Consider the following 26,761-nt stretch of genomic DNA (forward strand, 5'->3'; position numbering starts at 1 on the left):
CCACCCAAAGTGACTTTTAATGACTTAGTGGGTAGGTGTAAGACCACTACACCCTCTTCTCTCTCACTAACCACTAGCAGTTAACCCACTGTCCTGGACAGACAGCCCAGATGACTTAAATGTAGTTTAAACAATATTTATTGCCGTCAAAATGCGGTTTGGGATTGGCCAACAGGCAAGAGCCTATATTAAGGCCTCTCCCTACATTTATAAATACAAGTTTGATACATCAAGATGACAGAAATAGTATAATAATTTAAATAAATTCAAATTAGCTAAGATGAGAAGAATGGAAGAGAGAGAGAAGAAAGGAAAAATAAAAATAGATAGTTGATATGATATTATTTAGTCACAGTTGGGAAGGGAGAAGGAGGAATAATGAATGGTTAGTTATCGAAACGTTTGCTATTAATTATAAAGTCTTGAACAGATTTAAATATAACACTATTTTCGTGGGTACTAAAATTTGGGTCACCAAATAATAAGGTCTTGCAATTAAGATTGTGATATTTTGACGGGTGAGTATTACGAATTGCATTATATAGTGGACAATAACATAAAAAATGTTCTGCATCTTCAATAAGATGTCCACAAGTACAAAATGGACTGTCACTTACGTGTCTTGCAAATTTATGACCATTTAGATCGCTAGTTCCCAAGCGGAGTCGACTGTGTAATATCTGTTGCCTTCTATCACCATCGTAAAAGTAGCACGGTACAATTGGGTCTGATTTATTTAATTCTGATTTAAATCTATTTAACGATGAAGAATTCCTAATATCGGACGTTATATTATTCCATAATTTAACTGCGGAAGGAAAAAAGGAATTCGCGAAAAGTTTAGTTCAACAAAAGTATGTAAGGAGGCGATCTACATTACGAGTGTAATATGGGGTTTCTGCAGAAATGGGGCGTGGTAATTGTAATGTCAAGAATGTGGGGAGCAAGTTATTAGAAAGTTTATACATCATACATAGTTTATGGCGACTTCTCCTTTCTGATAAAGATATAAAACCAGTTTCGCTATATAGTAACTCGTGCGATGTTCCCCGAACAGAACCACAAATTGTACCCAAAGCGTCCAAGTGTATATTTTCAAGATTGTATGCCTGTTGGAGACTACAATTATCCCAAAGAATATCGGCATAATCAAAAATGGGAAGAATAAATGATATATAGATTTTTACTAATGATTTTCTAGATAATCTATATTTAAAGGATCGAAGACAATTTACCATTTTACTGGCCTTACTTACAATATTTTGTATATGGAAAACCCATTCCGCAGATTTCTGGAATGTAAGGGCCAAGTGTTTATGGACATCAACCTCTGATACTTGTACGTTGTCTAAAAATAACTTAGGATTGCTGGGTTTTTTAATTTTGCGGCTAAACAACAAGGTTTCGGTTTTTTCGGGACTGAACTTAACAAGCCACCGTTTAGCCCACTTGTTAATATGCTCTAAGTCAGAGTTTAAATTATTGCAACATAGTTCAGGATTTTCAACAGTAATAAATAATGAGGTATCATCAGCGAACAATCTAATATTTGAAGTAATCCCATTAATAATATCATTTATATATACCAAAAACAAAATAGGACCAAGAACAGAACCTTGCGGAACACCTGCGGAAATGGGTTTAGTATGAGAGAAATGGTTTTGTAGTACTACACATTGTCTTCGATCAGATAAATAGCTTTCAAACCATAATAAGAGTTTTGAAGTTAAGGGCTCAATGGGTAGGTGCAAGGACACTACACCCTCTTCTCTCTCACTAACCAGCAACTAACAACTAACCCACTGTCCTGGACAGACAGACCAGACAGTTGAGGTGTGTGTCCAGGACAGCGTGCTTGAACTTAAATTGGATTTAAGCATGAAAATAAGTTGACATGAAATGAATAACTGATAACTGTCGTAGTTTGACACTGTATGTCTGTTACTCTGTGTTAAGTTTCAATTACATGCTGTACTACCATACTAATCTATTTCTATAAAGTACACTATCGTTTTAACACGAGGAATTACTCGGTGTCTCCTGCAGCTGAATTACGACATTCTGCTCAAAACAGATAATCAGCTAGTCTGTCATAGTGTAATACGTCTTATGGTGTTAAATTATAAAATACATTATATAATTTCGAAAAATAGTTGCACTATTTCAGGAAAGCCAGGAAATCAGAAGAGTAAAATTAGAGCAAAATTTCTGAAACAATTATCAAAGCACATTTTTAAAAGACATTTTGTTAAATGTTAATTACTTTGTAAAAAAAAAAGTAGATTATAAAATTTTGAAAAAATATTACCACTCTATTTTCAGTCAAATGAATATATGAAAAAACAGGAGAAAAGAATAAATAGCAGTCACTCAAAAGAGATTAAAATTTCTAAAACAATCTGAGCAGGTCTGTGCTTGATTTTGTTTTTATCAACCGATTTGGAGTTAAATTTTGATTACTTTATAAAAACTAGATTTAAAAAATTATAAAATGAATAGAAGTTGGTCAACAGTTGGATATCTGACACAGTCACTTGAGCAGGTCTGTCTGTTTTTAATCTGTCTTTGTGTGTTTTTAGTTTACACATCATGGTCATCGTTGGTTGCTTCGTCAATGTTGTGTAGTTCAGGCCTTGTGTGTACGCCCTCCTTCTGTTTCACCAGCATCTCCATTAACTGACTGATCTTCAGAGTCTGCTGGCTAGACTGCTCCGACAAATCCTCTACAAACTGACGCAAAAATGCTGTTTCGCCTGAAGCTGAGCTGAAATGACATGAAGAGAGAAATAAAGATGTGGTAAAATATAAGAGAAGAAGGACAGAGAAAATAAAGTTCAAAACATTTCCTTTAAAAATATTTTATGTATACAAAGATACATAGAGGATACTATGGGAGTGGCTGGTAAATATATATTTTACAATGAGTTGTTTTAGAAAGTATCTCATGAATAGCTGACAAAGGCAACTTAACATTTTTAAACAACAAATTATATGATATAAAGGTTGAGTAGGATGTACAATTCCCTCCCTCCCAACAAAACATATTTCTGGCTCTTAAACTGTTAACTTATAAATCATTAGGAAGAAATTGGTATCTGTTGTGTTAATTCAGGAGATTGTTTGGATGTAGGTTGGTCATCACTAAGGAGGAGCCAATCGGAGGTCTTTAAATCAAACTTCATCAGTGAATATCACCATGCAATAACACACATTTTTATTCTTCAAATATGCGTGGGGAAAACAAAAAGAGAAAAAAAGTCATTCATCAAAGGTCAAAATACAAAATTATATCTGGGCAGTTTAATAAGGAACAGTGGATTCTATATGTGCTTAATAATTGAATTTTACTGAATTATTTAATTCTGGACACTAATTTTTTGTTCAAGACCAAGACATTTAGGTATGTTGATGTTATTATAGACATTTCGCACCTGTTTCCTAGTGAAGGCGGCAAAGGCTGGACTGTCTTCACATGTTTTGTCATACTATACAGTAGCTCTGGGCTACTTTAAAAAACCCAACATCTTAACCAACTGACGGGAAATCCAATCTTGTAACCGTAATCCCACATTCTGGAAGGTTTGGATGAGTTACTCATATTCTTTTAATAGGCTACATCTTTAAATAAGAGAAGTATGAAAGGTCTAAGACTTATGGATGATATTACAGGTAAATAACAAAAGAATATTATCAAGTGAAACATACACATTCTCCGATAACTACTGTAGGTGAAAATCATTTATTAAAGTGATTATCTTGATCCATAACCTTCTCATTCAGGGACAAGATCTACATGTGTAGCTCAGTAGGTAGAGCACTTGCCAGAGATGCTTTGATCATAGGATGGAATTGCTTTCGTGTACTCATTCTCTGACTGCATCGTCACATCGGTAGCAGGGACAATATCTACATGTGTAGCTCAGTAGGTAGAGCACTTGCCAGAGATGCTTTGATCATAGGATGGAATTGCTTTCGTGTACTCATTCTCTGACTGCATCGTCACATCGGTAGCAGGGCTAGCTCTGGCACTCGCCAAATGCACATTTTCAAAACAATTGGCGAATTTTATTTATTTTATTTTGGCGAAATAATTTCATGTACTAATTGATATTTTGTTATAAAATAACTGGGTTTCTGCAGTTTTTTAAGTTTAATAGATAATTTGGCAAAACAATTTCTTCTAGCCCAGAGCTAGTCCTAGGTAGAACTAAACTAATCAATTTTTAATTATAATCGATCATTAAAACATCGCTAGGTCTGAAGTTAATAAATCCTAACAGGTTACACAAAATGAGACGGGTTACTTTAATGTTTTTGAGTTTATGCATGTTTTCAATACTCAGCGGCCTGGACCCATATTCACAGAACATCGTACCGTATATCTTCGCCTATAAGTCAAATTTTTTTCACTCAAAAATTATTTTATAACTTGGGGGGTCGACTTATAAGAGGGTAAAAAAAATTCACCCAAAAATATTACCGTTTTGGGGATTATTTTTTATAACCTATTTTTTGGCATAAGACCGGTATTGGTTATGCGAAAAGGCATGCGATCTCACTCACATGCCAAGACAGCAGTCGACATAGTTAAAATAACAGCCATCACTAATAGCGAAAATGTAAACAATACTACCTGTTGCACGAGTTTATTTTGATATATGGTCACTGGCATTAATCGTTGTTCAAACAATCTTTTGTGGATGATTTGCTTCATGAATGTTACTGACCTTTTCCGTAAAGGTTGGACTATACCAATTAAAATCCCATAGGCGACGATGTTAACGTTTGTGTTTAAAAACACTATATGCAATGTATCAACCAAACTATGACCCATAAATATCAGTACTACAACCCCTACCTCAAAGTATTAACTGCAAAAAATGGTACCTTTCATGGCTCATTTTCGGTATAACCAGATATTTCTACAACACCCCTAGGTTCGCACAAAATTTGAGTACTTTCATTTTACCGGTACCCCATACGTTCGAAGCACAAGGCTACTTGACACGGTGGTACTACATCAAATAAAATTGCATCATTTTTTTTACAACCAATACAATCATGGCCATAGGTTAACAGAAACTGGGAGAAATTTTGACCAAGTGTGGTAGGGGTTAAAAAAAAAACCCACCCACTTAATAACGGGTATGACCACCTCTTGAATTGACCACTGCAGTGCATCGCAGGCGCATAGAATTGACTAAAGTGTTGATTTCTGCCTGTGGAATATTGTTCCATTCCTGAATGAGCGCTTGACGAAGTTCTTTGACGTTAGCGGGTGGGTTGGGACGACGCCTCAATCGTCTGTCCAGACTATCCCAGACATGCTCGATGGGGTTGAGATCAGGACTTTTAGCGGGCCAGTCATCAATGAAATCAATGTTATTTGTCCTAAGGACATTTACAGTGTCTCTAGCTGTATGAGAGGTGGCATTATCATGCTGAAAAATCGAGATGTTGGCGTTGTTATGGAACAGAGGAATGACGTGATGAGCGAGAATGTCATCGCGGTAACGTTGAGCATTTAAATTGCCATCAATGACGACTATAGTGGTGAACAATAACCATGGGCAATGGCTGCCCAGACCATGATAGAACCCCCACCCCCGAAACGATCTCGTTCAATAACACAACAGTCAGCATAGCGTTCATTTCTCCTACGGTAGACGCGCACCCTGCCATCACCACGTTGTAAAGAAAATCTGGATTCATCCGAAAAAAGAACGGTATTCCAGCGTCGCCGTATCCAACGAGTGTGTACACGTGCCCAATTAAGACGATTTAGACGATGACGTTGCGTTAAAACGCATCCTACGTAAGGACGTCGTGCATGTAAACCGTTCTCCTGCAGACGATTACGAACACTATGCCCACTGATTCGGTTATTATGAAGCCCAGGTGTGTTAGCAGCAGTAGCAGCAGTAGTTTGGAATCGATTGCGCAAATGCGTGTTCATGATATAGCGGTCTTGACCACGCATTGTAACACGCGGACGTCCACGACGTGGCAAGTGGTTGGTGCTTCCTGGCGTTCAAAATCTTCGCGTAAGATTTCGTATCGCTCGACTAGAACTCCCAACATGCCTTGCAACGTCTTCTGTCGACATGCCAGCATCAAGCATGCCAATCGCCCGTTCGCGTAAATTATTGGGTATTCTTGGCATACTGAAAATGCTACAATGTAAAAAACGTAATTTTTGTAAAAAAAATTGAAGCGTTTTCGTTCACTTGACAACAATGTCAGTAAGACAAGTAAAACAAATTGACCGGATACTACACGGGACATGTCGAACCATGCATGCACGTGCAAATTGAATTTCACATTGTCGACGATTAACAGTGCAAAAATAATCGATACAATTCATAAATCCTGATAATACAGCTAATACGTTCTACCTATATAATTTCATTACACAATGAATTCTTTAACACAACAAATACTATATGTACAAATCGGAAGTTTCTTTTTTTGTTCAGTAAAGTTTAGATAATGCTAAAATATAAAATATTAATAACACGATGACATGATTTTTTTTCTTTTTGCTTAAAGGCACACTATCTCTATCAGTGATATTATCAGTTGCATACATGTGCTATTTTAAAAAATTTCACCACTTTTACATTATTTAGGTCTAGCCTACTTGTCAATTATAAGTACACATTTAATTAATCAATCTTACAATTAATCTTTGCATAATTAATGCAAGGATATCAAATTGTAATGTGCAGCCAATCAAATTGTAATACGAAGCCTCTCAGTATTTTATATAGAGCCGAATCATAGTCACTTCGTACCCAAGTCATATCGTACCATCCATTTCGTACCATGCTGCCTGGTCATTTCGTACCTTGGTCATTTCGTACCATTGCAAAAAGTCATTTCGTACCCGTCATTTCGTACCATTGTGAAAAGTCATTTCGTACCCCAGTCATTTCGTATCCTAGTCATTTCGTACCCTAGTCATTTCATTCCAGTATATAGAAAACGAATTGACTATAGCATAAAAGCAGTGGGTTTTATTTTAAAACTTCATTTTGACAGTTTGAAAACCAGAACACGTTACTGTGCAGCATATCGTTATTGATACCCATAATACCTGCCAACTGTTATTTCCATTTTACCTGACAAGAGCCATATATGGTATTTACTACTAACTGCAAACTTCGATTTTGTGTGAAATGGCTCCAGATAATTAGTCAAAAACAACAAAACAATATAATGGACCAACAAAATATTATTTATTTATTAGGTCTTCTTTTCAAACTTGCTTATTTGCATCTTATTTGTTTAAGAAATAAACAATAACCATTAAAGGGTGTATACTACCAAATCAAATCCCATAGACGACAATAGTAACATGTGGCTAAAACTCCTACCTGCAACGTATCAACCGACATAAATGCCACGGATATAAATACTACCACCCCTTACACTTAAAGTGAATCAGAAAAAAATGGGGGTCAAGCTGCTCGTTTCTGAGATAACGGGTAGCGTCTATGACTACCCTAGTTACGCACAAAATTCGAGTACTTTTTTTTACAGGTACCCGATACATGTTTCAAGCACAAGGCTACTTGACACAGTGGTACTAGATGAAATAAAATTGCAATTTTTTTTTACCCAGATGAAACCAGTATTTGTTACAACCAACACACTCACATTTATAACCAATCACAGGACTTGTGGTGTTCACTTCTCTATCAAAAGTTGGGTGCACCTCGAACTTTGACCCAGCCGGAAGTTATTTGGTTTAGTCCCAAACAAAAATGCATGCTTGCGGCTAGGTTGTTGCAAGGTAGTTACAAGGTTGTTACAAGGTAGTACAAGCAATGCAAGCTATTTGCAAGCTAACATTTAGCTCGCGTAAGGTAGTCAGTATTTCTGCAAGTTTGCCGCATGCATGTTTTCATTTGTGAAAGCATGCGCAAGCTTGCTGCATGCATATCTTCAACTGTGCAAGCTTCCCGCAAGCATGTTTTCATTTTTGCTAGCTTGCTGCAAGCATATCTTCAAATGTGCAAGCTTCACGCAAGCATGTTTTCATTTTGCAAGCTTGCTACATGCATATCTTCAAATGTGCAAGCTTCCCGCAAGCATGTTTTCATTTTTGCAAGTTTGCTGCATGTATATTTTCAACTGTGAAAGCATGTCTACACTTGTGGAGAAAAAGCTAAGTCCAAATCATTTTCATGGTTATTTTTTTTTAATTCATAACTTCTCATATGATTTATCAAATTCAGTGGGAACAGTGGCTAAACAACCAAACATACATGTAACAGATTTAGATAGTATTTACAATAATAGTTAAAACAAAATTAATATTAATACATACGAATGATAATACAATATGGTTAAAACAGAATCATCTTGTAATGATTGGATTTTCAATTGGCCCCAAAAATAATAACATATGCATGGCCATGAGAGGATGACATGGGCCATGTTTGGTTGAAATTAGCCTGGTGGAATTTGAGAAGATGTTGAAAATGTCTGAGCCAATCAGAGGCTAGGGTGGCCATTTTGGAAGCTATATGTAGTCGCAAGCTTGCAGGAAGCTTGTCGCAAGGTTGTTAAAAGGTTCCAAATACTAGCTCAATGCAAGCGTGCGGGAAGCTCGTCGCAAGCTTGCAGGAAGCTCGTCGCAAGCGTGCGGGAAGCTAGTCGCAAGCTTGCGGGAAGCTCGTAGCAAACTTGCAAGAAGCTTGTCGCAAGGTTGTAAAAAGGTTCCAAATACTAGCTCGAAACGCGGTAGTTACTACCGTGTAAAATATGCTTGTACAACCTTGTCGCAAGGTAGTTACCAGTTATTTATTAAGCTTGCAATTTTTGTTTGGGGTACTACCTATAACATTAACTACCTTATTGATTGCCAAATTAGCCAATTGGTAATGTTTATACAAAGTGGCAATAATGTTTGGTCTTTTGCAGTTAAGGTACGAAATGACTTTTTGCAATGGTACGAAATTACCAGGGTACGAAACGACCAAATTAGGTACGAAATGACTATGGTACGAAATGACCAGCAACCATAGAGCCATGACATAGACCAGTGGTAAGGCAATCACCTAATGTGCGGTAGGTTTAATATTGATTTCTGCAATGGGTCCATTTGGGCTATTTTTCATTCTATCCAATGTTCCACAACTGGTGTAACAAATGCTGTGGTATGTACCATCCTGTCTGTGGGATACTGCATATATAAAAGTTTGCTTGCTGCCCATCAGAAAGAATAGTCCATTGTTTGGTGGAAGCTGGTTTCCTCCTTCATTATCTGTGTTGTCCGTAACCATATAACCGTACATACATGTATACCATGCATATAATAATAAAAAATTTAAAATAATATTTGGATAGTGGAGGTGTTTTTGTGGGGTTTTTTTAAAATTACTGGTAGGATATACATGTATTATATTTGTTTGCACAAAATCACCCCCCCCCCCCCCCCCACCTCCTCCCGGCATCTTTATATTGATTCCAGTAATAGTATTATACTATATAAATTATGTTATATTTTTATAACATCTTTTATGATGTTGGTTTGCCCTTGTTACCAGTTTGCCCGAGTCATTTCACATTTTTTAAAGATTTATAAATAAGGACAGAAAAGGAACAATAACCCAATAACACCCCCTCCACCCAAATATTATTTTAATATTATTTTGTTTATATTTGATAGATGTTTGGCTGTGTAAAAGCTGCAAGTTTCTTTTCTCACTAGTCCAAGTGCCAAAAATACCATACATGTATGTCAAATACTAAGTACTAAAGTACCTATACTTTAGGATCTGTCAAGGCTCTTTAAACAGACATTCCTGTTGTTTCCTATTTGTTGATTTAAAAATAAGTGCAAAACATTAGCTTAGCTACATGAATACATTTGTATTATAATTGAATTTTGCATTTCAGGTACAGAACTAGTACGGTTCCTTAAAGACTGAAGCTAGAAGCCATTCCATGCTTGTTTTTTATGGATAGAACCTGATTTATTGTCTTGTTGGGACAGGACAAGCAGACTAAAAAATGGAAACAATAAGAAAAGTGCCAGATTCGTATTCAGATGATGAAACGAAGTTTTCTATGTTTCATGATGATTGTTCCTTAGTAAAAAAAAAAGTAACAAGTGTCAATGTGTCAGATGTTGAAGTTGTGAGATACAAGTGAATAACAGACTGTACTTAGAACATTGGATAATGGAATTTTTGTTATGCTTTGAATGACTAAAAATTAGTCCACTGAAAGTTGTCATCCAATGTAAGCCATGAAATAATGGTAATAAATTAGATAAGAAACAGGGTTTTTCCACCTAGACTATTGTTCAGTATCATTTCACCTGTTACATGAAATTGGGTTCTGGATAGTTAATTTTTAAATTTGTTTTAATTGGCCCAGATCAAACAGACAATGTCATGGTTGGGGATCCTCGAATCATTGCCTTACAATGGTAATACATATTGTAAGGATGTGTCATGAATGAAAATCAAGTAGATACAGAACTTTCTATAATATAAAAATATACATTTCCAATGTTCTGCAACAGAGAAAGTGAAGTGTATCACATGTGCTTGAACGGGTTTTTTTTTTTTTTTTGGGGGGGGGGGTTGTTTTACATAATTGGGATTTATATTTCTAAATTATGATGCTTTGCATGTTGTTGGTTTTATATTTTTAGACATTTATAAATGCTTTGTTTACATACATTTGGGTTCATACCCCCCCCCCCCCCCCCAAAAAAAAAAAAAACCCCACAAATTCATTGACATTAATTGGCTTTGATCTGGGGGAGGGAGATAGGAAAGAAGAGAGAGGGAAGGGTGAGCAAATGGAAGGCCTGGATAGTTATTGCTGGGGATAAATACACTGCGAAACTATGGATTGCTTATCGACTTTTTTTTCTGTTGTGTACTGTATACAATGTATATAACATAACACGGTGACAGGTATAAAAAAAACACCCCAAAATATGTTGACGACTAAATAGAATTCATCTAAAAATAGTTCACCCTTCACAGCTGTTGCATTAGTGGCACTGGTACTCAGGGCTTTAGATCTCACTAATGTGGGCACTATATATATATATATATATATATATATATATATATATACTGTTTTCTGCTGCTGAAGGGTTATGTTGCATTAAAGTGCAATCTAATTCAAGCAAAATATTTCAGTGGTTTTGAGGTTAGCATGTTTGTATTTAATTTGGTATGTTTATTTTGGGCACAGCATTTAATACCTTGGCTTAGGTGCAATCTAAAGCCCTGGGTATTGTTTTCTCAGTTTACCATACCAGGATGATGAATTGGCCCATAGGCATACAGGCACATTTTTTTAGGTGGGGGCTGAACTGAACTTGCCCAAATGACATGCGACGTCAAGACCATCCTTGCCCGAATGACCAGACAATTTTTACCCAAATAGATAAATTATCACATAACTGTGTGTGTGTGTGTGTGTGTGTGTGTGTGTGTGTGTGGTGCTACAGCCCCCCACCCCCCACCCCGTCCCGTACGCCTATGAATTGGCCCATATTGTTTCACCTACGTATATTTGCTGTCCTGTGTGGAGAAGTGTATACTTAGTAATAATGGAAAACCGTCAATTACCAAATGGTTGACATCCAATAGCTGATTAATTTATCAGTGTGCTCTAGTGGTGTCATAAAGCACAGACATTGTACTGCACAATGTTTATCACTTCTGAAAAAAAATATTAATACAAAATAATAATTTTACTCCCATTTTGCAGTTGGTCCGAATTAATGTTAGTCACGAAAAACCGTACAACACGTACACACCTTACCTACGTATATTAAGCCTACGGTACAACAAACAAGAAATAAAACTAAATTTCAATCTGCACATCAGTTTCTACTTATTTTTATTTCGTTTCATAATTAATGCAAGTTGAATACGCTGTATTTTGATGTTATTTGTTTATTTTTAATTGTGTACGAAAACGACTTGCTAGACTGGTTTCCTTTTTCACGTAGGACCCTATTTTCGTGTGGCGTAACCTGGCGTACTCTTCACCTTGAAGGCTCACTAAATCACAAAAAATCATAATCTTTATTATGCACTTAATATGTGCTATAGGTTGGACTATACCAATTAAAATCCCACAGGCGACCATGTTAACGTTTGTGTTTAAAAACACTATATGCAATGTATCAACCAAACTATGACCCATAACTACAACCCCTACCTCTAAGTATTAACTGCAGAAAATGGTATCTTTCATGGCTCATTTTCGGTATAACCAGATGTTTCTACAACACCACTAGTTTCGCACAAAATTTGAGTACTTTTTTTTACAGGTACACCATACATGTTCCAAGCACAAGGCTACTTGACACGGTGGTACTACATCAAATAGAATTTCATACATTTTTAGCCCAGATGAAACTAATTTTTTTTTAGAACCAATACACTCACATTTATAACCAATCACAGGATACACCTCGAACTTTGACCCAGCCGGAAATGAATTGCTTTAGTGCAACCTATAATAGCTTAGACTGGTATCTGCAGTTCACTAGAGCAACGCATCATTTGGTACAAAAACCAGTGTACTTTCCAGAGTTATCCTCATTACATATATTAATATGGCGGCAAAACATGTGATTAACTGGTGATATACTCTCACCCTGTTGAGTCGTTGTCTCTATTAAGTCGTGCTATTTGGGAGTTTACCCCCTTTTTAAAGTAATACACCACCACCTACCGTTTGTTTACGTTCCAAGTCTCACAGTAAGATGTGTAGACAGTCAAATAGCTAAGAAACTTTAAGTACATCCAATTATTTGCTAGTTTACCTTAAGAACTTTTTTTTTTGTACACATGAACCAAAATAGGTCAAAATCACATGACTCATATACCAATTAAAACATTTTTAGTTTTCGTAGTTTATGACGATCATGCCCAAAATATATATCGAAGTGCATGTTTATTTTTACGTATTGGTGAGTGACGTCAGTAAAAATGTGAGGTCACACGTCAATCGTTTTTCCATGCAAGCAAATAAGGGCACTAAAATTTGAACACGTAAACTAAGATGTAGATCAATAGTTTTGCATTAAAAATATGGTTATTACAATATGTATAGTGAGTATTATATATTTAGATAAAAAATACAATTAGAAATAACCAAAGCTTTTTTTTTAAAAAAGAAGAAATTAGTCCCATCTTATCTTGCAAGCAATATTTTAAACACCATGCAGCAACCTGCTGACTGCTAAATCAATAATTATTTTCATAAAAACAGTTCATTTTTTATTGATTTCTTCAAGACATAAATTCAATCAAGCAAACTGCAGCTATATACTTTGTTCTTATGACGTTTTTCGCTTCTATACTTGAAAATAGTAAATAGCATGACTCAATAGTTTTGTTTTTTTGTTTAGCGAGCGGGGGTAGACCGATTGTAAGCACGTGTGTACTTTTGATTGCATAAAATATGTAGATTTTTCTGCATTGTTGGTTCAAGTAACAATTAAAAATTTTCTTCGATTAATAGTTATAATAAAATTACAAAGCAGTTTTAAAATATACTTATACAATTATTAAGTACCTCAACTCACCAGAGTCCCATACTACTTTCAGTTTTATCGTAGTGATCTGTTGTCAGTGTTGATAAATAAAGTTGTTGTCTGTGCACAAAACCATGCTGTACAGTGCCATACGGTAACAGTCAAACAGCTTTCACTATCTACTAAGGGAATATTTTGTTTTGATGCTATGTAGTTTCACTGGAATATTGCGATGTACAAAACGTGAAAACCGAAGTTTGTAAACTAATTTTCTTTTGTTCAAATATCGTACACTATTGTTCTCATGTGCTGAAAATAAGACATACTTCAATGTTTATAAGTTGTTTTTCATGGGTTGACTTATAAATGGGTCAAAAAAAAAAAAGTTTTCAGGGCTTAAAATTAGGGACTTGACTTGTAGCCGAGATCGACTTACAGGCGAAGATATACGGTAAGTCTAGTTTTACAACTGAAGAGCTATTCACGAAACCACGTAAACATAAGTTACGTGTAAAGTTGGACGTAAATATAAGAGTGCCTCCAGTTACAACTAACGCTGCACGTAAGTCGTATACATATAATAAATGGCAGCATTTCCAATAACTGAAGTAGTTCGCCATCGCGAACACCCGCGGATTAACATATTTTGGGGGTGATCGAATGGATGTTTTCCACTGTTACATTTCTCCTGAGTTATCTTTTCCTTTTCAAGAATGTTCTAAAGTTTGTACCAAAACGCAGATCCTCACCAATACCAAAATGTCATGGTTTGCCGTCCGCGATGTTACTGTCAGCAGATGACAAACAAAATTTAGTTTTCCACATTTGTTAGTTACCCGGTTTTCTTCATTTCTAATGTTTATCTTTTAATTTCTCTGGTGATGGTTACAATCTTAGATTTACGTCCAACTAAGTTACGTTTACGTTTACGACAGTCTTTGAGAATAAGGTACTTCTTGCACGTAAACCTACAGCAGATGTAAGAACTAATCATAGAAGTAACGTTACACCTTTTCGTGAATATATGTCCTGAGTTTTATATACATGTATATGTTTTGAGCAAAGGTTGCAATCTCATATAACATACCTTTTAGCTGTCCGGCTGACTCGTGTGTTTAGCTTCTGTCGTTCTCTCAAATTACTACGAGCCAGGTAGCGTTCTGTAGCCATTTTCTCAAACAAATTCAAACGGTCATTCTCATTATCATCGTTCTTTTCCTCTGCAAATTTAATTAAAGACTTTTACATTTGAGTCGAAACAGATTTTAAGAAATTAAAAATTACAAACTCAAATATTTATCAATGTTTCAGTATATTTTAAAGACTTTTGAAGAATTTAATTACTTTTAGTCATACTAAAAGAAAAACACAGAAGGTGCAGGGGTTAATGGTAGAAAATAAGACTTGATGATCTATCCTCCATATTAAAATTATCCGTGACATTGGGGCTTAAAAACATCAACTATTAAATACCATACATATAGTAGCTACCACAAATTGTTATCTTACGAAATACTTGTAATAAACTATTTGTGTAGAACTGGGGCCTAATTCACTAAACTCTCGCAACTTTGTGATCTCGCAGTGCAATGCTAAAAGACTTGCAAAGAGGATGCTTTGTTGTCTAGCAGAGCCTAAGAGAGCTTTGTGAATTAGTCCCCTGGTCTTGCCTGAAACCAGCCATAATGAAAAGGAATATTTAACACAAGGGACACCACTCCACATCTCCAAGCTAAATAAGAAACTAAAAAAAATCCCTGATGATATAATCAACCAATGACATAACTGGAGCTACCTTACTCACTGGCTTATGATACAAGTAATGTGTGACACAGAAACATGTGACACAGAAACACATGGCAATATTAAAAATATGGACAACGAGGACAAGTGTCTGCTTATATTAATTAATACAGGTCAAATGGTATAATCGTAAAATGATTGAGAAGAATAGGAAACTGACCTCTTATGCCAGGTGACTGTTTAATACAAGGTACATTTGTTCTAAAATGGTTGAATCGGAGAATAGTAAAATAGGTTTATTGACAGGTGATTACATAACAAAAAAATTTAATAATAATAATAATAATAAACAACTCACTGAATTCATTTGCCATTTTGTATTTGTTACACTTTTTGAATACGAGATAACGCATGATTCGGAACATGTGGTTGATGATGATTATTGGAGGCACAAGTATTGGGCGGTTGTAGTATTCAAAAATGAGAGAAAGGCGATAAAAACGCCAAACTTTCATGGATTTGTCTTGAACTGTCTGGAATGTAGAACTGAAAAAACCCCACAACACAATTAGTATCAGAGAAATGACTATTATCAATAATGGGGGGGGGGGGGGGGGGGGGGGGGGGTTGCAAGTTCTGGAAGTTACTAGGATATACACTAATTTATCCAAAAAACCCAAAACAAAACAGTTTTTTTTAACATACATCTGGGATGTCAATGCATTACAAAACTGTATTACCCGTGTGCTAGGAATGTCACCTACTCAAAAGAATTTAAGGGTCAAAAATTTATAACCAAATAAGTTTCAGAGTGTATTAGATTGATGATGTAAACTACACCAAATTTTTTATTTATTGTTCCATATTTACAAAAAAACACAAATAAACGTCACTGTATACAAGAAAGTCACATGACATGCTGTCAAAGTTGAAGGTTGTCAAACATGGATTTTACACATTAGAACATTCGTTTAATAGTGCGTGAATCCACCCCTGGCGCGAATACACTCGACACATCGTTGCCTCATGCTGTTGATCAGACGTCTGAAGAACTCTTGGGGAATGGCCTGCCACTCTGCCATAAGAAGTTGAATCAGATCATGAAGGTTGGCCGGAGGGGCATGGTTATCCCGAACTCTCCTGCCTAATTCGTCCCAGGCGTGCTCTATTAGGGCCAAGTCAGGCGAATATGCTGGCCAATCCATCCTGGCGATACCTTGTTGTCTGAGAAAGTCCGTTACCACCCTGGTGCGGTGGGGTCTGGCATTGTCATCCTGCAGAACTGCCCCGCCGCCAATCTGCTGAAGGCCTGGGAGAACCAACGGCCGGATAATCTCATTCAGATAGCGGATTCCATTCAGATTGCCATCCACCACATAGAGGGAGGTCCTGCGGTGGATAGAGATGCCGCCCCACACCATGACGCTGCCACCACCGAACCGGTGACGTTGTCTAACGTTAACGTCAGCGAAGCGCTCCCCAGGACACCTGTAGACACGAACCCGACCGTCGTTGAACTGGAGACTAAACCTGGACTCATCAGTGAACATCACTCGACCCCACTGAACACGTTGCCACCGCAGATGAAGCGTGCACCAGTGACGTCTGGCCGTTCTGTGACGTGGTAGGAGTGGTGGTCGAACAGCCTGGCGACGGCAGCGTAGATTATTGGCTCTCAGACGATTGCGTATGGTTTGATCAGACACTCGAGTTCCAGTCGCAGTCCGCAGATTGTCATGTAATCGGCGTGCAGTGGTTGTGCCATATTGGTGATGTAGCGGTCCTCTCTATTTGTAGTGCTTCGGGGTCTTCCCGAACGTGGACGATTTCGAACAGAATTCGTTGCTTGGTACCGTTGCCACAGTCGGCCAACGACACTCTGACTGACACCAAGTCTCAGAACAACATTTCTTTGCGTATTGCCATCCTGAAGCCAAGCAATAGCCCTTCCTCCATCTTCGATAGTCAGTTAAGTCGTACCATTGTCGAATTTGGAGTGTGCACCGTACACGAACGCAAGCTCCAATTATACGGAAATTCAGCATTGGGAACATGGAATACACGTGCAAAGCGTGCAAATGAAGCGCTTTGTGAAAAAGCAAGTTATGGGCACATAGCAGACCTTTCGCTTTCGCCCTAATTTACGTGCAAATGTAAGCATGTTTTCGCCATTAGAACTAGTCGACAGTGTCAATGACAGTGGATTTTAATTCATTTATGGGTTGCTTAGACCCACTTTCGTCAAAATGGAACAATACCATGCGTGACATTATGGTCTAGCTAATATAATTGACATTCAGAAAATAATGTCGAAAATATCGTCTGACCCTTAAATTCTTTTGAGTAGTATATTACAAAACTGTATTACCCGTGTGCTAGGAATGGCAATGTATTACAAAACTGTATTACCAATGTGCTAGGAATGTCAATGTATTACAAAACTGTATTACCCGTGTGCTAGGAATGTCAATGTATTACAAAACTGTATTACCCGTGTGCTAGGATAGGTTACTCACTGGTTATGTATGCGGGCGGGATGTAGCTCAGTGGTAAGGCACTTGTCGATGCGTGGTCAGTGTGGGATCGATCCCCATTTGCGGGCCCATTATTGGGATATTTCTCGTTCCAGCCAGTGTACCACGATCGGTATATCAAAGGCCGTTGTATGTACTACCCCGTCTGTGGGATGGTGCATATAAAAGATCCCTTGCTGCTAATCGAAAAGAGTAGCCCATGAAGTGGCAACAGCGGGTCTTTTCTCTCAATATCTGTGTGGTCCTTAACCATATGTCTGACGCCATTAACCGTAAATAAAATGTGTTGAGTGCGTCGTTAAATAAAACATTTCTTTCTTTCTCACTGGTTATGCAGCTATAATTAATGTTTTTAAATCATCGGTTACCTAATAAAAACAAACCACATTGTTAACAACTACGATAAATTACTCTCCTACCTTTAATACCCAACAGATTGTTCCCACACTTTGTCCAAACACACATTGTGAATAAACCATTACAGTGACACAGATTCCACCTGCTAGATTATATCCATGTCCCCTACACTGACTTCGCTGAGATCTCCTAGGACAAAACACAAAATTTTTTGCTGAATACTTTTCAAGAGGGGTACTGTAGATCGATATTATGTAATCTAACAATATCATGGCATGTACTAAGGTTTAATGCAATCGTCATGACATCAGTTTAATTGCTTTACATATTTCAGAGGCTTCTACCCCTCTTGAAGAGTATGCTATAAAAAAGCAAAATGGCAGATGACGTAAAAATGCATGTGTTTTGTCCTATATCTTAGCGAAGTCGATATAGGTGATATGTATGGTATCCATTTTTTCCCCCGACAGGTGAAAATCTGCTCAGACGAGCTAGATGTACCTCGGTGGTTGCCCAATGGACAAGTAAAAATATTCAGTGCAGTTTCATTTTGACTAATCAAAAGCATCATCCTTGAACTTGAATAAAACAAACCACTTATTTCGACAAGTCAAAACCTATTGGCAGACAAGTAGATTTTTGGATGTATTTGTCAGATGTACTAGCAAACAATTCTGCTCATTAATTCTATGATGGGGCAGGACGTAGTCCAGTGGTAAAGCGCTCGCCTGATGCAAAGTCGGTGTGGGATCGATCTTTGTCAGTGGGTCCACTGGGCTATTTCTCATTACAAACAGTGCACCAAAACTGGTATATCAAAGTCTGTGAACTGACTATATGTCAGAATTACTAAATGTTTGACCTCCACCAGCCGATGATTAATAAATCGATGTGCTCTAGTGACGTTCGCTCTGTGAACTGACTATATGTTAGAATTACCAAATGTTTGACATCCAACAGCCGATGATTAATAAATCAATGTCCTCCAGTGACGTTCGCTCTGTGAACTGACTATATGTCAGAATTACCAAATGTTTGACATCCAACAGCCGATGATTAATACAGGGTTCACCTTGATTTTTTTTTTATCCAGACCTCTTCCAGACTTTTTCAAGACAAAATGTTTTTTTTCAAGACTCACGTTACTCAATACATCTCCCCATATTTTTGGAAAATTTGACAAAATGGACGATCTTTTTGTCACATGCATTGCACAAGCACATACTTCAAATCTTCGGTAAATGTCGGCAATTGTTAGTCTCGATTTCCCAAATGTACGTTAGTGCCGAGATCGGAAAGCGTTGACAGATTCAGCAGGTTTCACGCAACTGAAATTTTCTACACGAGTCCTAAAGATGAATTTCCATACTTTTTCCAAACCAACTCGCAAAAAAGGTATATTTCCATACTTTTTCCAGGTCTGGAAAATGGATTTTCAAAATTCCATACTTTTCAAGGTTTTCCTGACTCCGTATGAACCCTGTTAATAAATTGATGTGTTCTAGTAACATTCACTGTATGAACTGACCTGAACATGGCGATGAGGAGGTTGACGAGCAGGATGTTGGTGAGCAGCATGTACACAGCTAGCAGCACGGTGCTGAGTCCATTTGCCTCTGGGCAGCGCATGTCGGGAGCCTCCTGCCAGATCGTCCGATTGCGGGTACACCCGGGACTGTCCTCTCCTGGAATAGTATACACACATTAGTATACAACAGTGACGTTTGCTAGTATAACACTATAGTCAGCAACACTGACTGTCCTCTCCTATATGGAATGTGTACTGACACACATTATTATAACAAGTGCAACACTGACTGTCCTCTCCTGGAATGATACACACATTACTATAACAAGTGCAACACTGACTGTCCTCTCCTGGCATGGTATACACACATTACTACAACAAGTGCAACACTGACTGTCCTCTCCTGGCATGGTATACACACATTACTACAACAAGTGCAACACTGACTGTCCTCTCCTGGCATGGTATACACACATTACTATATATCAACAAGACTGACTATATGTCAGAATTACGTTCATTGTGTGCAACACTGACTGTCCTCTCCTGGCATGGTATACACACATTACTATAACAAGTGCAACACTGACTGTCCTCTCCTCTCCTGGCATAGCATACACAGATTATTACATGAATCAAGGCTTCTAGATTATGGTAGTCCCACTCCCATGGCTAGTGATATTCAATGTTGGGTGAATAAATAACTACTATTGCCATGCCCTATGGCTAGTGAAAGGTTTTGATCAAATGTTGCAGTTAAATCTACTTTGTAAATATGAATATCCTACTCCCGCCCAACCCCCAATGTCAGTGTTTTTAAGCTCTATCTTCCTGTTTAAGTGACTGACTAAATGTCTGATTATTATTCTGTGAACTGACTATATGTAAAATTTTATTAACTTGGATCGACTAAGTCAGAAGTTGGGCTAGACTATATTTCAGTATTATCGCTCTGGCAACTAAATTTGTCAGAATCACTGTCATCTCCTGTCATATATACAGAGAGTATTACATGAATGTAACAACTGTCATCGCAATGTCCTGTCATAATATACAGAGAGTATTACATGAATGTAACACTGACTGTATTTGTATAAACATTCTAGAATTACTATGCATGAATGTAACACTGTCATAATATACAGAGAGTATTACATGAATGTAACACTGTCATAATATACAGAGAGTATTACATGAATGTAACACTGTCATAATATACAGAGAGTATTACATGAATGTAACACTGTCATAATATACAGAGAGTATTACATGAATGTAACAAAGACTGTCAGCTCCTGTCATAATATACAGAGAGTATTACATGAATGTAACAAAGACTGTCAGCTCCTGTCATAATATACAGAGAGTATTACATGAATGTAACACTGTCATAATATACAGAGAGTATTACATGAATGTAACACTGTCATAATATACAGAGAGTATTACATGAATGTAACACTGTCATAATATACAGAGAGTATTACATGAATGTAACAAAGACTGTCATCTCCTGTCATAATATACAGAGAGTATTACATGAATGTAACAAAGACTGTCATCTCCTGTCATAATATACAGAGAGTATTACATGAATGTAACAAAGACTGTCATCTCCTGTCATAATATACAGAGAGTATTACATGAATGTAACAAAGACTGTCATCTCCTGTCATAATATACAGAGAGTATTACATGAATGTAACACTGTCATAGTATACAGAGTATTACATAATATACACTGTCATATTATACAGAGAGTATTACATGACTGTCCACTGTCATAATATACAGAGAGTATTACATGAATGTAACAAAGACTGTCATCTCCTGTCATAATATACAGAGAGTATTACATGAATGTAACAAAGACTGTCATCTCCTGTCATAATATACAGAGAGTATTACATGAATGTAACAATAGCTGTCATCTCCTGTCATAATATACAGAGATTATTACATGAGTATAACTAATAGCTGTCATCTCCTGTCATAATATACAGAGATTATTACATGAGTATAACAATAGCTGTCCTCTCTGTCATAATATACAGAGATTATTACATGAGTGTAACAATAGCTGTCAGAGAGTATGTCATGAATATACAGAGATTATATACTTGAGCATATTAATAGCTGTCCTCTCCTGTCATAATATACAGAGATTATTACATGAGTGTAACAATAGCTGTCATCTCGTGGTCATAATATACAGAGATTATTACACAGTGCAACAATGACTGTCATCTCCTGTCATAATATACAGAGATTATTACATGAGTATAACAATAGCTGTCATCTCCTGTCATAATATACAGAGATTAGTACATGAGTATAATAATAGCTGTCATCTCCTGTCATAATATACAGAGATTAGTACATGAGTATAATAATAGCTGTCCTCTCCTGTCATAATATACACAGTATTACATGCATGAATGTAACAAAGACTGTCATATCCTGTATAAATATACAGAGATTATTACACGGTCATAACACTGACAAGGGACCAACATTTTTCCTCATACTCTCTCTCTCTCTCTCTCTCTCTCTCTCTCTCTCTCTCTCTCTCTCTCTCTCTCTCTCTCTCTCTCTCTCTCTCTCTCTCTCCCTCCCTCTCAATCTCTCTCTCTCTCTCTCTTGAAATATCAATATAATATCTGCATGATAGGAAACATATATCACTGAACATGATTAGAAAACTATTCACCCTCAATATTTTCTAAGAAGAGCTCTCCATATATCTGCAGGTAGGGCATCAAGACAACGTTTTTGAGGATGTACCATGACAAGGGCGAGTTGGGGAACATGTTCACGTGGTACGCGACGCCGAAACTCAGCACAAACACCAGCAGGATGAGGAAGAAAAACATCAGATCGTTGAGCTGAAAGTACAGCAAAATAACTGTCAGTGATGAGCAAAAAAAATGACAGCGGTAACAACAGCAATTGTAACAGTTGCAGATTTGTACTTTGTTTTGTTTTTTTAATGAGGTGGGTGTCTGTAATGTTAATTGTATTGTAGTTCAGCGGCACTTATAAACAATCCCACCTGACACATCAACATAATTATTTTACCAAAAATAAGGGACTATATTTACACCTAACAGCAGGTGTTTAGCAAACAATCAGCTGTTAATCAAAGAAATCTGAACATTTCCTAATACATATCATTTTTCTTTCTATATATATATATATATATATATATATATATATATATATATATATATATATATATATATATATATTATTACAAACTACCAGAAACCTATTGAATATACAGACACTGATATTCAAAACAAGATAATGTACAATATAAAAGACTTAGTTTGTTTAGTTTAACGACCACACTAGAGAACATTAATTGATAATTGGCTATCTGATGTCAAACATTTGGTAATTCTGACACGCTATCTTCAAAGGAAACGCACTATATTTTCCATTAGGGATATTTTATATGCACTTTCCCACAGACAGGACAGCACATACTACAGCCTCCGACATACCAGCCATGGAGCTAGGAGGCCCAATCCTACAACCCAAGAAAATTGGGCAAACACTCATCCTATTGACCTATAGTCCTTCCCACAGGGAACGCCTTTTGACATACTATGGAAATCACTACAAGTTATTTATTTTTGAGCTGATTGTTTTATAAATCACACAAAAATTGTATATTTTTATTTTCATAACACAAATTTACTTTTCTTCTTACATCAAACCAAACTGAAATTATTTACAAAATATTTTTTATAGGAGGATGGGATGGGACTATAAATACTACCCCTTAGTTCTTAAAAAGAATCCTCTCTTGGACGGACAGGCGTGTGCTACAACAGCTTGCTCTGAATGTGCACCGCCAGTTAAGAGAAAGGTTGCCGCCCTAATAGTTACTGATCAGAACACAAACTTAGAAAGTAAAACACATCTTGTGAGTGAAAAACAAGGGCGATTACTTTCACCCAATACATCAAGGGACATAACTTCAACTAAGGTTGCTAACATAAGATCTTGATGATGGAGTTCATTTTCCAATTCTTGTATTGCTCTTTCTGCAACTGGGTTTTTGTTGATGTTCTTGACCATACCGATTTCAAGAGTGATTCTGTGTTTGTGTAGGAAACTGTCATTTGCCAGCGTGAGGAATCCTGGAGCAGGATCTGTGCGGATGACTGCTGGGGGTCTGTCAAGAGGGCATAATTCTATGCACAAACTAATCCATGCCTGTCGAATGACGTCACTATGTTCATTATCAATCAGACAGTCGACTGTAAAGGATGTAACACATTCCCTCACAACTATGATGACTTGGTGTTCTCGTTTAAGGATATCCGCAGCAAAGAGACCGCCTACAGTCTCAGGTGGATTACTTGAACTTTGTTCAACAATGGTAGATGGAGTCTTGCGCAGAGCAGCACACTGATGGCAGTTGTTGGATACAGAGTCAATGGAACAATCCATGTCAAGCACAAAGAAGTATCTTTGAACTACCTTCTTCAGTTGAAATGCTGATGGGTGATTCAACTGGATATGTAACGCATTGAGGAGACCTTCTAGAACTTGTCGGGGAACAACAATACATTCTCGTGTGTGGAATAGTGGATCAGTTCGCTTTACGACGAGGAGACCATCTTTGGCAATGGTTACCGTATTGATGTAACGTTTAACATCTTTGATGTTGGTGAGCTTCTTCGAAGGGCGAGTACCTTGAATCAGGTGAGAATGGGTACGCCGTCAATCCTTGCACTCTTCTTGTAATGAGTGCCAAGTTGATCTTGTGGTGAAGGGTATCCGAGTCTTACCTGATAGTATGTCATCTATGAAAATGTGTTGAACAACAGAATTTTCAGTTTTTTGGATGAAAGCGCATATTTGACACAATTCATTGTGACACTCTGGGGCATTTCGGCTAGCAAAGTCTGATGGGATATTTGCATTACCAGCTAGATGACGGATGGAGGCTTGAAATCTGCTGACTGTAGATAGAAACGTTGAAACCTGAGGACTTGCTGAAAATTCGCCACGACATAATTTCTCTAAAGCAAGGATGCAAGGTTTGTTGTCAGTGAGGATGATAGGTTTCAGACAGGACTGGATGATGTAAGGACTGATGTGCTTTGCTCCAAACTATTTCATCTTTTGACTGGCGACCTGCTACAATATCGTCAAAAGGGACAAGGATCTTCGAACAGCTGGGTATAACGTGGGCAAGAATTTTGTATGCACCAATGAATGAGCGCAAACCATAGACTGTGTTGGGAGGCGAACTCGATGCTAAAGTAGCGATGCAGTGAGGACTAGCCTGAATACAGCCTTGTTGCCAATTCCATCCTAGGATTACGGTTGATTGTGGAATGATGATTGTTTTGTGTGCTGACAGTCGTAAGTTGTTGTGTCGAAGGGGTCAACAACCAACACCAAGTGTTGATTAATTCTTCAGGGGTATTTCCACCACAATACAAGTCATCAGCGAGTTTAGTGATGACCCCTTCCGTCAATAAATCTCCCAGAACTCTACACATAAGTTCCTCTAGTGCAGTTTCTGAACCTGGCATACCCATTGCCGATCAGGTGTATACATGGATACTGCGAAACGGAGTAGCGACACCACAATACTTCATGGAATTCTTGTCAAGTGGTATTTGGTAGAAAGCCCTGGACAGATCTGTGGTGATAATATATTTCCATTGACCGATTTGTCTTAATGTTGAATCTACATCAGGTAACAGGGACGGCTGAGGTTTGGTGTAACGACCAACATCACCGAATGATGTGATCAGGCGATGGCCACCTGATGGCTTTCTGACAAGGAAGGGTTAACATATTCAACCTTGATACCTGCATCTTCAGGACATTTGAAAACTCCCTTGTCCTCGAGGTCATCAAACATCTGTGAAGTTCTCCGAGTTGCTTTCTGGAGTACTGGGGTACTCTTCCCTTCCTCTGAGGAGTTGTACTGGACCCATGTTAACTACTGCTTGGAATGGACCACTGGAACAATTATAGCATTCTATGGAAGGGTCAAATACATCATCATATTCCTGAACCAGAAAACTAAATTCCTTTCTGATTTCTGGAGAGAGAATACGTTGAGGGTCTATTTGAATTTGGTTTGAGAACTTGCCATATGACTGTGATTTGGTATATGTTCTGGGGAGATGTGGTTTGTCACTGACATTGACAACTTCTGGGATGAATACTGGTTGAATTTGGCAAAAATGTTAATTTTTCCTCAGGAGTTGTGGACTGTCAATTGTGTTTGGTATGCGAATTCTCCCCGATACACTTTGGAGGAGACTGTGTGGAGGCCATGTTTTGGATTGAGTAGCATGAATGTTATCGGTTCGTGGTTCTACAGCATACAAATCATCTTGAAGTGCGTAGTCATCATTTACTGGTATTTCAACATAGTCACCGGGCCACACTGTGGTAGTAGTGGGTAGTGCTCTGAGTACACAAGCTCGGCGAATGGTGTGTTGATCCTTTGTTTGAGTTATAGAGCCGTAGTGAACAAGTGTACCATCTTTAAGACTTATCTGATGCCTTGCAGGTCGAATGCCGATGTCGTTACTTTCCATAAATGGTGTACCAGCAAGTATGTCTACATCTAGTTGTTCCACGATCAAGCCTTCAAAATGGAATTCCTTATCTCCCTGAGAGAAAGTGGCAGTAGTTTCTTCAATCACATTCAAGGGAGATGAGCCATCTGCTTGATGAGCTGATTGTGACGTTTTCTTGATGTGGAATCTCAATGCTTGTGCAGTTGATAACCTGACCATGTTGCCAGTGGCGCCGGTGTCAAGAGTTACTTGAACATTGTTGTGTTTGTAAAACACATTTATGTAGTGTGACTGTGATCTGCACTCTCAGTGTAGAAGCACTAGAAGACTGGTGAGATTCAGATGGCGATTCGTTTTGTTCGTTGTCATCAGTGTTCGCAGAGTCCTGGTTGTCAGCTATGTTGATTATTTGTCGAGCTTTTAGAAGGAATTTGCGATCACTTTCGGGAAGGTGTTTGCAACGGCTCAGGAAATGATCATAGGAACAGTCTGCTGCTTTGCATATGGGGCATAC

The 26,761-nt window shown here is 37.6% G+C and overlaps 1 protein-coding gene across 1 annotated transcript; it reads right to left on the reverse strand.

Moving 5' to 3' along the window:
- Positions 1-216: 216 nt before the first annotated feature.
- LOC121378848 (transient receptor potential cation channel subfamily M member 2-like) lies at positions 217-15,831 on the reverse strand. Its single transcript, XM_041507189.1, has 3 exons — positions 15,627-15,831; positions 14,613-14,745; positions 217-2,764 (listed from the first exon to the last, which is right to left on the reverse strand). The coding sequence occupies exons 1-3, from the start codon at positions 15,781-15,783 to the stop codon at positions 2,581-2,583; spliced, it is 474 nt and encodes a 157-aa protein (XP_041363123.1). The 5' UTR covers positions 15,784-15,831; the 3' UTR covers positions 217-2,580.
- Between the last annotated feature and the right edge of the window lie 10,930 nt (positions 15,832-26,761).

This window comes from Gigantopelta aegis, chromosome 8 (genome assembly GCF_016097555.1).
Source record: "Gigantopelta aegis isolate Gae_Host chromosome 8, Gae_host_genome, whole genome shotgun sequence".
Taxonomy (NCBI): Eukaryota; Metazoa; Mollusca; class Gastropoda; order Neomphalida; family Peltospiridae; genus Gigantopelta; species Gigantopelta aegis.

Excerpts from the sequence above, each read along its gene's own strand:
- LOC121378848 (XM_041507189.1), bottom strand. The coding sequence starts at position 15,783 with ATGAAAGTTTGGCGTTTTTATCGCCTTTCTCTCATTTTTGAATACTAC. Across the intron at positions 14,746-15,626 it reads CAAAATGGCAAATGAATTCA|AGGAAAAGAACGATGATAAT; the intron begins GTGAGTTGTTTA and ends TTAAATTTGCAG. Across the intron at positions 2,765-14,612 it reads GTCAGCCGGACAGCTAAAAG|CTCAGCTTCAGGCGAAACAG; the intron begins GTATGTTATATG and ends ATGTCATTTCAG.